At 33.8% G+C, this 14,161-nt stretch overlaps 1 protein-coding gene across 4 annotated transcripts in view; it reads left to right on the forward strand.

The window, feature by feature from the left end:
- LOC129806013 (zinc finger protein chinmo) overlaps window positions 1-14,161 on the forward strand; it is an 84,611-nt gene that overhangs the window by 39,729 nt on the left and 30,721 nt on the right. For all 4 annotated transcript variants that reach the window (XR_008752140.1, XR_008752141.1, XM_055854304.1 and 1 more), the window contains exon 3: window positions 12,904-13,030. Coding sequence is in view for 2 of the 4 variants with exons in the window: in XM_055854304.1 (XP_055710279.1) it covers window positions 12,913-13,030 (118 nt within the window). In the remaining 2 variants the exon portion in view is untranslated. The remainder of the gene's footprint in view (window positions 1-12,903; window positions 13,031-14,161) is intronic.

The following is a 14,161-nucleotide window of genomic DNA, read 5'->3' on the forward strand; positions in this document are numbered from 1 at the left end:
AGCATTTCTATTTCTTCGGCTGGTAGAGTTGCTGGTCTTTGTTTCCCGCGCGCATGTTGCGTTTTTCGTCAAATGGATGTACAACTCTTTAATCACCTTTCTCCGGTGCGTCCTCAGCAACATTTGCCGGTCTTTGTCAAGTCTTCCATTATGAACCCAAGATATTTACAGTGTTGCGCAAAATTGTCTATTAGTACTGCATTTCTTGGTGTTATTTAAATTAAACGTAAAATGTGTACAATTCGAAGGCACAGAATATAAAACCACTAAATCATGGATGATCAACTTTAAAAGAGAGCGATTTCTCTATAATTTCGGGAATAATTAACTTTTTGATAGATTCACTGGGAAGCTAGAACACTGAGGAAAAAAAGAGGTTGCGATCAACTTTTTTTTCTAATAACTAGGTGTAAAAATATATCAACATTTTTTAATGTTAATTTTACTCCTTTTTAAGGGTAAAATTAACATGAAAAAGGGTAACTTTAACCCCCAATATACCTAAAAAGGGTAATATTTACACCGATTTTGGATAAATACTGCAGGGTAAAATAAACATTTCCAGAATGTTATTTTAACTTTTTCGGATTTCTCTCAGTGAAAGTGTCAAGGTGTACCTGAAAAACAAAAAAAAACTAATTTTGCGAAAAACCGATTTATTAGATTTACAATCCGACAAGTTGAATTGTTGAATTAATTCACATCCCAACTATACTTGTCCACCTCTGAGCCCAACTCAAAGATAAGAGCATGAAATTGAGTTAAAGTAAAAATTTTCAATCAAAAAATAAATTTTGGTTCATAACCGATTCAATACCGCTTTATAACCGCTGCAAACTACTTCAGATCGATTGGGGATTCAAAGACCTTCACAGTGTATAGAAATTTAGCCAAATCGGTTAAGAAATGCGCTATCTAGATCACTTTAAACATTGACCTTGAAAAACCGTTTTAATAAATTTCACAAGGTCATTGTCATATCATGGCTGAAATTGTAAAATCTCGAATAATTCAGAAGAAAGAAATGCTATTTCAAGAGTTTGTCAACTTTTTGTGAGTTTAATTTAAGCAATTAAAATTATTAAAGGAATTTTAAAAGTAGCTTCAATTTTTAAATTTGAATTGTTTTGAAATTGAAAAATTAATATCTAAACGTTTTCGTAAAACGATCAAATGAAACATAAAGTTTCACAAATAAAATAAAAAAATTGTAAGTAATTTTCTGTAACAAAAACCAGTTTATTTTTATTCAAGTTTCGAAGAATCTTGTACATAATATCACATATAAGGACTTGTAGGGAATTGAGCAGAGACACACACCGTTTAAGCATTACGTCTGCACTACTGAAGAAAATTTTGTTTTCATTTTTCACTGACTGATAGAAAATTTTAAAATATTCAGTGATAATAATGTAGTATATCATCATAAAGAAACATAAATTGTGAAAAAGAATCATTTTTTGTTGGTTAGGCAATTTAGTCAGGACATGTACCATAGAGGGCAGTGACGTGCGCTACGGCTTTTTCTTTATTTTCATTTATTAAAAGTGATAGCATTTCTACACACTGGACGTCACAGAAAAGTGTAAAGAAAACGTCATATGAATTTTGTCTATTTACATTTATCTCTGTAAGAATTGCAGTGAATTGAGCTGAGACATACACCGTTTAAGTAATGTATCAGCGCTACTAAGAAAAGATTTTATTTTTCTCGTAAATTATTAACAATTTTAACATATTCAATGAAAATAAACCATTGACTAATAACAATGAAACAAAAATAGTGAAAAACAATTTGCGATAGTCAATTGAATTTGTCAGGACACCTATTTTATAAAAGAAAATGTGAAGGAAATGTAATGTAAATTTTGTTTAGGTCTATCGGGTTTGTGTCACTGCTGAATGTTTTTTTTTTATTTCCAGTTTTAACGTTCAAAAACGTTTAATCTTGATTCTGGTGTATATCTGAATTTGAATTCCCATTGTAATAATGCTAAAAATCACACAGAACATCAAACTTTAAGAAAATGAGGATAAAAATTAGAAGTGAAGTATATTTAGTTGTCAAACGATACACCCACCAAATACAGTGCCTTCGTTTATGTTTATTTTCGAACGAAAAATAGGTTTTCGTTCTGTACGGAAGCACACGATTTCACTTACTAAGGTAGGACTACGTTCCTTTGAGAGGAAAGGCTTTCGCCACCACCCTTATATTGTCGGCGATCCGGAGGCATCGCCTGCCAGCAATTCTTTAGAGATACCCAGTTTTTTAAAGACATCATCCACTAAGTCTTTCCATCTCCTTCTGGGATGGCTTCTTGACCTTCTCTCTCCGGTTCCAGGTCTACAGGTTCCATAGCTTTCCGGGTAGCTCATCAGGCATCCGGTACACACAAACGATGCAGATCATTTTTCTCGCTTCAATTAATGGTTCATTTTGATTCACAGCTTTACGGTTAAGGACCGTTTGAGGAACCATTTCCTAGGCGCGTTCGGGATAATCCGTCGGACGCCCACCTCTCCATCTATCGGCGATGTAATACTTTCTGAAGTTATTCGTTGTAGCACCCCTCAGTCACCACCCCAACTGATCAATGAGTGGTACCGTTCTACTCTAGACTTCAACAGTCCCACTACAGATTTGCTTTTCAGCTTACTTTGTTCAATTATAGATCTAAACCCAGTCTAAAGTGTAGTAAGCTAGCACGGAGTGTGTAAATTCTACACATGGTGTGTAAAATCAAGCCTAAAATAAAATTTGCAGTAAAATCGTGAGAATTTATTGTAGGGCGTTCCTCACGGGATGAATCTCTTATGGAATAGGTCAAGTTAAACTTTATGGTTGAGACGGAGGTCTGTGAAAGCTATTACTCTTCTTTTATGCATTTTACCACCAATCTGTTAATCCCACTGTAGTCTGTGCAGAGTTTCTATTGTAGAACTACCACATCCACAGAAGAACAGATGAGTTTGAATGGCGTATATGTTATTTTCATGGTAATTCTATTTTATTTCATTATTCTTCCAAAAATTGTAATTACGCCATTATGGGCAGCAGTTGCTTTTGGGGAGATGGGCTACAGCACAAGTGCTTGGCGTGGAAGATGAGGAAGAAAAAAGAACCTCCAACATTAGATCCATCACGCTTGCATGCGCATTGTTGGACCGTTACATGGAGAATAATCTATTAAATGAATCCACGAAATGAGATTTTTTTTTGGTGTTTGATGAGGAGGGAAGGGGGCTACTTTTGGGAATTGCAACCAGAAAAGTCTCACGCAGGCCCCCAACTCCAACCCTGTCCACTTCTCCGTGGAGAGTGCATAATTATTGGTTCATGCGCAATGCTTGGTGCGTGATTGTGAAAATAATAAAATGCGCCTTTCCAGCGCACTTCCTCCCACATCTCTCTTCCTCCCTCGACTCTGGAGAGAGAAAAAAATCCACGAAATTTCATATTGAAATTTCCAGTCATGCACGCAGAGCCTCTCTTTCTGCCTCCACCGTGGGGGCCAAGGGGGCGGCATCGAGAAGAAAAACCTCTCTTTTTGAAGTTTATTTGGAGAAAAAAAAAGCTCTCGACTCTATGGTGCAACATAACACTCCATTTGGATAATGAACAATGTTTTTTGGAGGCACTGTTGAAGTGAAAGAGATAAGAATGGGCAGTTTTGCAACTTCCACACCCGACTAGATGCATAAAATGCGATTTAGTGTTGGATAAGTAATTAAAAGTGCCGAAAATTAAATCGATTGAATGGAGCACAAGGCCCCCATTGGTCACCTCCAAAAAAAAAGCTTGCAGCGAAGGACCCTCCTTCACTGCATGTCTGAATAATATCGATTTCTGCATTCTCAGCCATAAATTTGAATAATTTACCTCTTCTTGATGCACTTCATGAAAGCTTTTATGGGAGCTTTTGACACGTCTATGAAAATTATTCCGCCAAGATTGTCGCACCCAAAAAGAGACACGAAATGCATGCGAAATAGAGCAATAAATCACATTTATTGCCTCAACATTAGATTTTTTCTTAAAGTCAAATGAAGAGAAGATTGTGGACAAAGTTTTACAACTATTAAAAGTTTATTATGCGAAGTTGAAAGATTTTGTTACAGGAGTCAAAACTCTTTAGACTTAATAGTTTTGCGAAGTTTGCAAAATTGAGCATTAATTTACGATATGCATAAAATTAAAGATAGAATGGGGCAGTTTAATGCAGATCAACTTTCTTTCGTGATCCTTTTCCTAATCAATGTATTTATGTTGATTTAGGATGTTCTGTTCAGTTATCGTGGGCAGGAGATACACAAAATTAATAAAATTTATAAAAGCATGGAGAAAAATATTTTGGCCATGTATAAGTGAAACTTATACATGGCCAAACCACATGTTCTTTAACCCTTTAAGGACAATTGGAACACCGGTGTCTCACAAAGAAAATAATTTTTCATGTCTACCCAAAGTTATTTCTTTCTTATGTCTGTACATAATTGTAAAGTAGAAGGTTGAAGGAATCTAGAATATTTTTTGCAAGTATCTAGCTATTATTTATGTAGTAAATATTTAAGCTCAAAAATGGCGAATTTTTAAATTCTCAAATTCATATTTGATTTTATTTATTTTTTATACTTCCAATTTTTTTTAAGCAAAACCCTTTTGGCAATAAAAACTACAATACTCATACGTAATATTTTTCATTAAAGCAAAAAATATTATTCATTGGTATTGTCAGAAAAATTACTTAAATTTTTAGACTATATTCGTTCCTGTCATTCATAGAAGCAAAAAACTTACCGAATTAGATTTTCAGTCCGTAAAAAGTGTCTCGTAGTTAAAGGGTTAAGGAAATTTTGCAGAAGATTATACTCCTTATTTCGATTACTCAGAATAAGAAACGAATAACCCGCAGTAAGTAAATTCTACAGGAGAGCGATTTGAAGCTTAAATTTTACATGCAATGTATGAAATTTTTGAAATTTAAAGTTTCTATAACTTTGAAAATAATTATCTTTTAAGTATAATATTCACAGGACATGAATAAGTATGATATTCACAGAATAAAAAGATTTTTGCTAAAAATCGAGTTGTTCGACTTATATTCTGAGTGGTCGATTTAAAGAAATTGAAAGGTTTTAATTTTAATTGGAAACAATAAGAAAAATTGAATATTACTAGTTCAAGATTTCTTTAAAGAAAAGAATATTAAAAAAAAACTAATACAAAAAATACATTTAAATAATCCATACTTACTTTCTTAATATCAAAGATAAAGTAATTGAATTAGCCATATTAATTTTATTTTTTTCCAATAAAGAATAAATTATACATACTAAAACCATTTTATCAAAACTTTAAAATTTATATCTTACCAAAAACTTACAAAAATTTTACTAAAGATGTGATTTATTTCTTTTAACCACAGTTGGAGTTTAAAAATTCGAAGATCGTTTTCGAAAACCAAGACATACTTCTCGTTTCGTCTGCATGGTGGCTGAAATACTTCCATTTCGAATTTCAAAGTGTTTGGAGAGCCAGTTGCCAATTATAATTCCTCTTTCAATCACTTAATAATTCTTTTAACAGCATCTTAATTCGGAAATGCTTCCCGCGATGTGCAATAATTGAGTTTAAACATTCGAAATTAAATTCGAATTCATTGGGCATTATCGAAACCTTGTGCAAATAGCGTTTCTATTTACTTTTAGGTAAGACACTATTGGAAAAACTCAAATTGTGAATGGGAAGATTGCGAGTTAAATACAGGCATAACTCAAACTTAATTAAGTAGAATATATTTATTCTCCCTTTGCTTTTGTACAAACAAAAAAATTTGTTGTACAAATTTTCATTTTTTCAAAAAAAAAATCTTTTATTATTGTTTCATTAATTTATTTATTTATTTTATTTTTTACGGTGTTATGGTACGTTAGGCTCGAACGTTCTAAAATAATGTAATACACAAACTTTAAAGTAAGGTACAGACTTATTTTTCAACAAACTTTATTATTAATTATTTTAAACTTTATTAAAAGTATAGATAAAAAATAAAAAAAAGAAATTTATTATAAATTTAAAAATAATATTCTGTTGTGGCTTTACTTTAGAGAAAGAAGAGGAATTAAATTATTCCGAAGATGGATAAATGATGTAGGTGGCCCTATCTTTTAAAAGCAAACACGAGTATACAAGTTCTAACCATTTCATATCGTACTACAGCTTTTATTAGAATAAATTACCTAATAAGAATTATTAAATGAACGTCTTAATTGAATGAAGAACAATGAAAAAATCAATTTATAATAGTAGCTATTGGCATGAAAATTCTTTTAGGGGTGCCAGTGGTATCGGTGGTAGCGCTCTCCAACATAGACAAATAGATTAGTCTCAATCTTTACTTGTCTTCACTCGAACCTGTTACACGCCACCCTCGCCGCTCTTCCTGTGTCCCCAGCTGTGATCCCAAATGACCTAGTGTCCTGGTTCACTCCGTTAATCCATTGTAGACTGGGTCAGCCTTGTCTACGCGAAACGTAGAGTCCGTCCCTAAAGACTTTCCAGACTGGATCGCTTTCAGTCTTAGGAATCAGATAACTAGCCTACTAGAGCCTATTGAGCCTAATGAGCTGGCGTCCTGGTCCACGCCGTCGATCTATTGGAACGGTATTGGTATTGGTTCAGAACGAATCGGAAAACTCTTGATGGACTGAGATAGGCCCTATTGGCTTTAAGTAGCTATGCGCGAAGTTCTGTTGAGCTGTTGTTGTCGGCTGTCATTATTGATCCAATAGACAAATGAGTTAACAACTCCAAAGTTGTAGTCCCTCATCGGGAACCTTGTTAGGGTGATGCTCTCCGTAATGTTCCTCGTAGGTATTCCCCGTTAATTTCAAGCAGATGACTGTAATATTTAGGCTTGTCAAATATTTTGCTTCACTAATCCATTAATGCTTTTTTTATGGCATGTTGACGCCATTATGGCAAATTATAGTTTGACAAACTACATGAAAAATTAGTTATAGTATATTTAAGTATTAATTCGATAAAATTAATGATCTTACAAACACCATGGATTCTTCCAAACTTTGTTTACTTCTCGATATCGTTTTGCATCTCGTGCTACAGAAGTCAAATGTCAAATTTTTTTATAGCAAGTCTATTACGTAGCTCCTGAAAATCTTTTCCGATATGAAAACACATGTGGCTTGTCTAATTGGCGCTGTTCTCACTTTCTGCTATAAAAACTTTTAAGTTTATAGCACGACAGCTTTTCTTTAATGCAAAGGTGTGCAAGAACCGTTTAAAACCGAACAAACGTCAAAATAAGTTTCTTCAGGTAGTGTTTTGACCATTGACGTACAAGTTTCATTTGACGTTTGTTCGGTTTCAAACGGTTCTTGCACACCTTGTTAATGACAAAGCTTGAAGCGTTATTCAATAAAAAAGTACCCTGAAAAATTAGTAAATTAGTTTGAAAGAAAAACCATAATCCGATTTCGAAGATACAATCACAGATATATTAGTTCCCATATATTATTATTTTTTTTTAAATAGCCCCAGAGTATAATTAATTTGTTGCAAAGTTTTATTGCATACCTAAAAAAGAAGTATAGGTCCAATTGGGTTGAACTTGACCAGAATTGGTGTTCCATTTGAAACATTTATGCACAAAAACATGTGGTGTTTCCAAGGAATTTTGGGTGTTCTTGCCAAAAGCATTTGTCCTTGAAGATGATTTGGCCACAACAAGACTTGCTATATATGGATTAGAAATGCATATTCAATCCGGCATTTCCGTTTTTGGGCGACTGAATAAAGTCCAAGCAGCACAAAAGCAGCTCAGTTAAAATCTGCTCTTTGCTAGATAATTGTATCGATTTGCATAAATTCGCACGTTTCAAAGCGAAAAGAAAGAAATAAAAGACTAAGCACAAGTCACATTGAGGGTGTCGCAATACTTTAGTATATTTGTGTCCATTTTGGCTGCACAAATGACCTTAATTCGGCCTTTTTTTTTTCTTTGAATGTTGTGCCCTCCTCAAATGCCTAACTTTTATACTATCAACTTGATATTTTAACCATGGTGGTAGTATAAAACTTTCAGTTGGTGCGTTTCAATGCGCTCGGTGCTTTAATGGGTTTTGTTTTTCATAATGACCATTAAATAGTTTTGACCTAAGAGACCGCATTCGGACCTACTTTTTCTGCTGAATAACAAATTGGACAGTCAAATTCTCTCTTTGAGCGCAATATGTGCAACTTTTCATGTGGAGCTCTATTACTTTCGTCATTTTTCGCCTATTTAATCTCTCAATGACTTCTTATTCCACTGATGCGTTTCGCCAAAAAAAAAAAAATGAAATAAGCATAGACACTACTTTCAACGTCTTTTTTTTTCGCTGTAAATTTCTTGGGGCCTTCCTCTGGTGGTGAGCCCAAGTATGTGTGAAGTGTGCAAGAGTGGATATTATGGCTTTTTGAGAGTCGTTTCAATCCAATAAATAATACAAAATAAATAAACTGTTAGTGTTGGAATCACGATGATGGAGCTTTCGACGGTTACTCTTTTCTTTCTTTCTCACAAAGCCACGTGTTGTGTGCATTTGGAGTTAATTTTCGAATACAGCACAATCTGCACATACTTTGCTGTATGCGTGTCGAAATCACACAAATTTTTTACGATGATGATCCCCGCGGTGGGCTCCAAGAGCGATGCACACAATGAGGCAGCATCGGATCAAGGTGCTTTGGCGGCATACGTTTTGCACCACGTGCTTATGCTGCAAGCAAGTGTAATTCAAATTACTGAACACTTTAATTTTCAAGTGCATTATTTAAATTTGGAAAAAAAATAAAAATATGTTTTGATGCTCTGTGGAATCAGGATTCTTCCTGCGATCAAAAATTTAATAAGAATCGACCCTGGCATAATGAAATTCCTCATTATAGCGATCCTGAAAATCTCGGTATTTCGGAAATTCCGGGATTCAAAAACTTGTGGGGCCCTGAAAATTCTTGTATCATGAAAATATAAGGAATCAGGATTCTAAAAATCCGAGGATCCTGAAAATTCATGGCATTACGAAAAGTACGGAGTCTTAAAAGTTCTGAGATCGCAAAAATTTCTGGATTCCAAAAATTACGGGGTCATGAAAATCCTAGTATCTCGAAATCCTGAAGATCCTGAGATTCTAAAATTTGTAGGATCCCTAAAATCATAGAATTTTTAATACTAAAAATTCCGGGTTTCTAAAAATTGGAGGTTCCTGAAAATACAGGTTTTGAAAATCCTGGGATCCCCTAAATCCCGGTGTACCGAAATTTCCGAGATTCCGAGAACTACGTGGTTCTTAAACCAATGGGACTTATAAATCTCGAAAAATCAGGTTTCCGAAAATTGCAGGGTTATGAAAATCCTGGTATCACGAAATGACGATAATCTTGGGATTTCGAAAGTTGTAGGGTCCCAAGAATAATGGTATTTCTAAATTCCAAAAATTCCGAGTTTCCAAAAGTAGTAGAGTTTCTTGAAAATCCTGGGATCTCGTAAATTCCAGTATCTTGAAATTTCTGGGATTCAGAAGTCCTGAAAGTCCTAGAGTTTCTAAATCTTAAAAATCTCAGAAGCCCGAAAATTGCAGGGTCACGAAAATCCTGATCTCACGAAATTCCGAAAACCCGGGATTATGAAAATTGTTGGATCCCTAAAATTATGGTATTTCTAAATCACGAAAATTCCGGGTTTTCAAAAGTATCAGGGTTTCTTGGAAATCCTGAGATCCTGTAAATTCTAATGTTCCGAAATTTCCGGGATTCCGAGAATTGCACGGTATTTAAAACACTGGGACTCAGAAATCTTGAAAAAAACAGGATTCCAAAAATTTTAGGGTCCTGAAAATCCTAGGATTTCTAAATTTCAAAAGTCCTGGGATTCCGAAAATTGCAGGGTCACGAAAATCGTGATATCACGAAATTCCGAAAACCCCGGGATTATTAAATTTGTTAGATCCCTAAAATTATGATGTTTCTAAATCACGAAAATTTCAAGTTTCCAAAAATAGCAGAGTTTCTTGAAAATCCTGGGATCCCGTAAATTCAATTTAATTCAATATCCAGTATTCCGAAATTTCCGGGATTCCGAGAATTGCACGGTCCGCAAAACGCTGAGACTAAGAAATCTCGAAAAAAAAACAGGATTCCAAATATTGCAGGGTCTTGAAAATCCTAGGATTTCTAGATCACAAAAGTTCTGGGATTCCGAAAATTTCAGGGTCACAAAAATCCTGATATTATGAAATTCCGAAGATCCCGAGATTCTGAAAATTGTAGGATCCCTAAAATTATGTTGTTTCTAAATCTCGAAAATTCAGGATTACCAACAACTGGTATTCCGAAAATTGTATGGTCTTGAAAATCCTGGGATCCCATAAATCCCAGAATCTCGAAATTTTCAGGATTCCGAGAATTGCGTGGTTCTTGAAACGATGGGACTTAGAGATCTCGAATAAAACCGGAATTCCAAAAATTGCAAGATCCTGAAACTCCTAGAATATCAAAATCCTTAAAGTTCCGGTATTTCGAAATTTAGAAAATCCCCGAATTTTGGAAACGCTATTAAAAAGGTCATATAAAAGCTTTGCAAAACTCAAAATTTAAAGTGATTCAGAACCACTGCAAATTTATTTTTTTAATTTATTTAGTTTAAAGTGTTTATCTGTGAACTTGCCCTATTGCTATGTTGTATACCTCCAATTTACCTTGTTCCACGGCCAAGAACCATGATGAAGTGATCGATGCCCACGGAAATTCGATCAATCTCATCATACATAGGAATCAGTGTCGGCTTGGACGGAGATTAGGTGGAGAGTGTGAGAAAGATGAGATGGAAAAAGTGAAATTACACCGGGTGTCTTGCACAACATACAGAATACTTAAATGTGAAATGCTTAAGATGCTGTTAAGTTTAGAATTGACGAGAAATTCATTTAATTGAAATGCGATAAAATCCCAATGGAAAAAAAACCTCCAAGCCTTTTCTGAAAAGATTAGATGGTATACTATTTCTAATATTCTCTTGTGGTTTTGAATCATTTAGTCAGCCGGCAAAAAAAAGTGCATTCCCGGAATGAATCGTGATGTGTTTCTCAGTATTTGATTTGATTGAAGTAAGGTGAAAAAGTCGTGCGGGCATGTTCCATGGAACTTTGGGGCAAATTTTAGGGATCAGTTATTTCGGAAAATTATTACTGCCATGTGGGAAGCTTGATTTATGATGTATAAGAGGTACTTAGAAGTCTTTTAAATTGTGACCTTACTTTGACAGCTGTCAGAATCGGTCGAAATTTCATTATTTTTTTTATTTTTTATTTAGGGGTCCATCTGGAAGATGATTGCCCCGAAATTTCATTATTCGATGATCTTTTCATTTAGAAATTTAACCCGATCGATGAAATATTTATTTTTTGGTTCCATTTTGAACTATTCATCATAATGACTTCAAAAATTTAATCTGTTCAATATTAGATGAATAGAAAATTTATTTTGACATTTGTCAAAGTAGTATTCGAAAAACAATTTACTACTAAATTTTACACTTATTGGTGCATTTTTCTCTATGTTTAGTGGAAATATTCAACGTTGAAAAGCTCGAATAGTTCTATGGATTATAGAAAACTATCTTAAAATGACAGCTGTCAAAAGCGTAAAATTCGAAATCTTTTCGAAATTCAAATTTCTATATTTATTCCTTTTCGTTTGCTTTTCTTAACGATTTTTAAATAAGTACTGAAAGATAAATCGTTAAGTTTCCGAACTATTGACTATAAAAATTTTATATTGATGACTCTGTTAAACTATACTTTTCGAAAATATTTTAAAACCGAAACTGTGAGAGTTGGAATGATTGAAACTTTTTACTAGTTCTTTACTGAATTATTAGTCAAACTAAAGGTGAACAAAAAATCACAAACCGATGAACATTAGAGAATTTAGCAATATAGAAATTCCAATTCGATTTTTTTTCAAATTATAAGATTCGAAGATATGAAAAATTCGATATTTAAAATTTGATATTACTGTACAAATTTGTCTAGTGTTCTAGGATAATTGCTATTAGATGTCTTTCGACAGTAATTCTCAATTTTATTTTGACAGCTGTCATAATTATAATATTCGAAAATCTTTATTTCGAAATTGCGTTATGGTAAGATGGGGTAATTTTGGATCATATCTAATTTGGAAATTTAAGAAGATTTAAGATTTCCCAACAGTTTTAGACGACAAAAAGACGAAAAAAGCAACGAAGAAGTGTTTTCGAATGTAAAGTCTTGTACTTCTTTTTGGTCTTCTTTTTCTCTTTGACCATTTGAGACAGTGAGAAAATTCCAAAATTTTAAAATAGACATCATTCCAAATTACCCCATTTTACCTTAGGGCTTCTAAACAAGCTTATAATGCTTTATGATTAAACTTTTTAATGTCTTATGAATTGAGCCCTATAGGGCTCCTGAAGAACTTGTTACTAAATTCGGAAATAAAGTCCGTATAGAAGCCATAAAAGGGCTTTTTTAACGAACCTAATAAAGCTTTTCGCAACCAACCATACAGGTCTTATTAAATAATCTCAAGTCTCATTTTATCGTACTTGCAATTTAATTATATTCCTTATTGAACTATTGTCATTTCCGAAAGTTTCTGATACTTTTCTGACAAATTCATAGATTTCATTGCAAAGTAACTATTGGCAATGGCTGAAGAATTAGATGAGGCGTGATCAAATTGCCTTCAACGAATTCAATCGTGCGCTCCAAAAATGATAAATGCACTTCCAGGGAATCTGACACTATGACGGGTGGGCATAAAAGAGATCTCTAATAAGCTTCTCTTTTTCACTTTTGCAGATCATCGCCATGGATCCACATCAGCAATTTTGTCTCAAGTGGAACAGCTACTCGTCCAATTTGGCGCTTACCTTCTCGAATTACTTCAAATCCGAGAGTTTGGCCGATGTGACGCTTTTCTGTGGAGGTGAGTTTTATGCCTTTTAGATTAAGGATAATGTCCAACTTGCCAAGCCGGGTAGTCTGCACAGACCGCAACTTTTTCACGGGAAATGACATTTCCGTGATGTTTATTGTGGTTTTTGGGGAAAATCTCTCCACCGAGGTGGGCAGAAAAGGTTATTTATGGGTGTTGGAGGAATTCCGAAATGAAAGGCGATTAGGAGATACAATACCTGCCGTAAAATTGTAGACAAAGTTGGTGGATGAGGGTGGATTATAGACAACGAATTGAATACCTGTCATGCGAGATGAAAATTGAATTTCCTCTGTTTGGACCATTGTGTCGTGGGATGTCGGGAAATTGAAATGGTCAATGGAAAAGAAATCACTGAAAGAGAATTCGAGGAAGAGATACGTTTTTAGAATTTCAAAAGTCTCAAGCTGCGAGCGTAGTTGCTCCCTGAAATAAAAAAAAAAATTTGAATATCAAGTCGCAAAAGTCTTTCACAGATTTTCAATATCTGATAGGTACGGACTATCATTGGTTGTCTCGAGACAGCATAGCAAACTCCAAAATAGGATGAGGGGAAGTGGGGCTACTTTTCATCTGTTTGGCTACATTGGTATACGATTTTTTCGCATAGTTCTAAACGAAACTGAATTTTAACATAATGAAATTTCAGTATACAGTATACAGTATATAAGTATACAATATACAGTGTACAGTATTATAAAAAAATAAAATAATAGTACATTTTAGTACATGAATGTACTAAATTCCGAAGGCAAAAGGGATAAGTTAATACATTTTACTACTAGCCAAAATTATGCTAAAAAATCACTCTGCCTCTTTTTAGAATATTTTATGTTTTTAGTACAAATATTCAATGTACTAAATATTTAGTACTCAATAGTTCTAGATTTTGTCTGTAAAAATCTGATGTTAAAAGCATTAGAAAAGTGCAAAAACAATTTTTAAAATCGTAAAATCCTTTATGATTAGTTAGGAGAAAATCACTGTACTAAAATATTTTTTAATAATTTTTTAATAGATTAAATTTTTAGAACAAAATGAAAGATAGAAAATACATATAAAGAAATGAAAATTAAGCAATGATAAATACCTGAGCTGACCGGATCTACTATATTTCTGAAC

Source organism: Phlebotomus papatasi, chromosome 3, assembly GCF_024763615.1.
Source record: "Phlebotomus papatasi isolate M1 chromosome 3, Ppap_2.1, whole genome shotgun sequence".
Lineage (NCBI taxonomy): Eukaryota > Metazoa > Arthropoda > Insecta > Diptera > Psychodidae > Phlebotomus > Phlebotomus papatasi.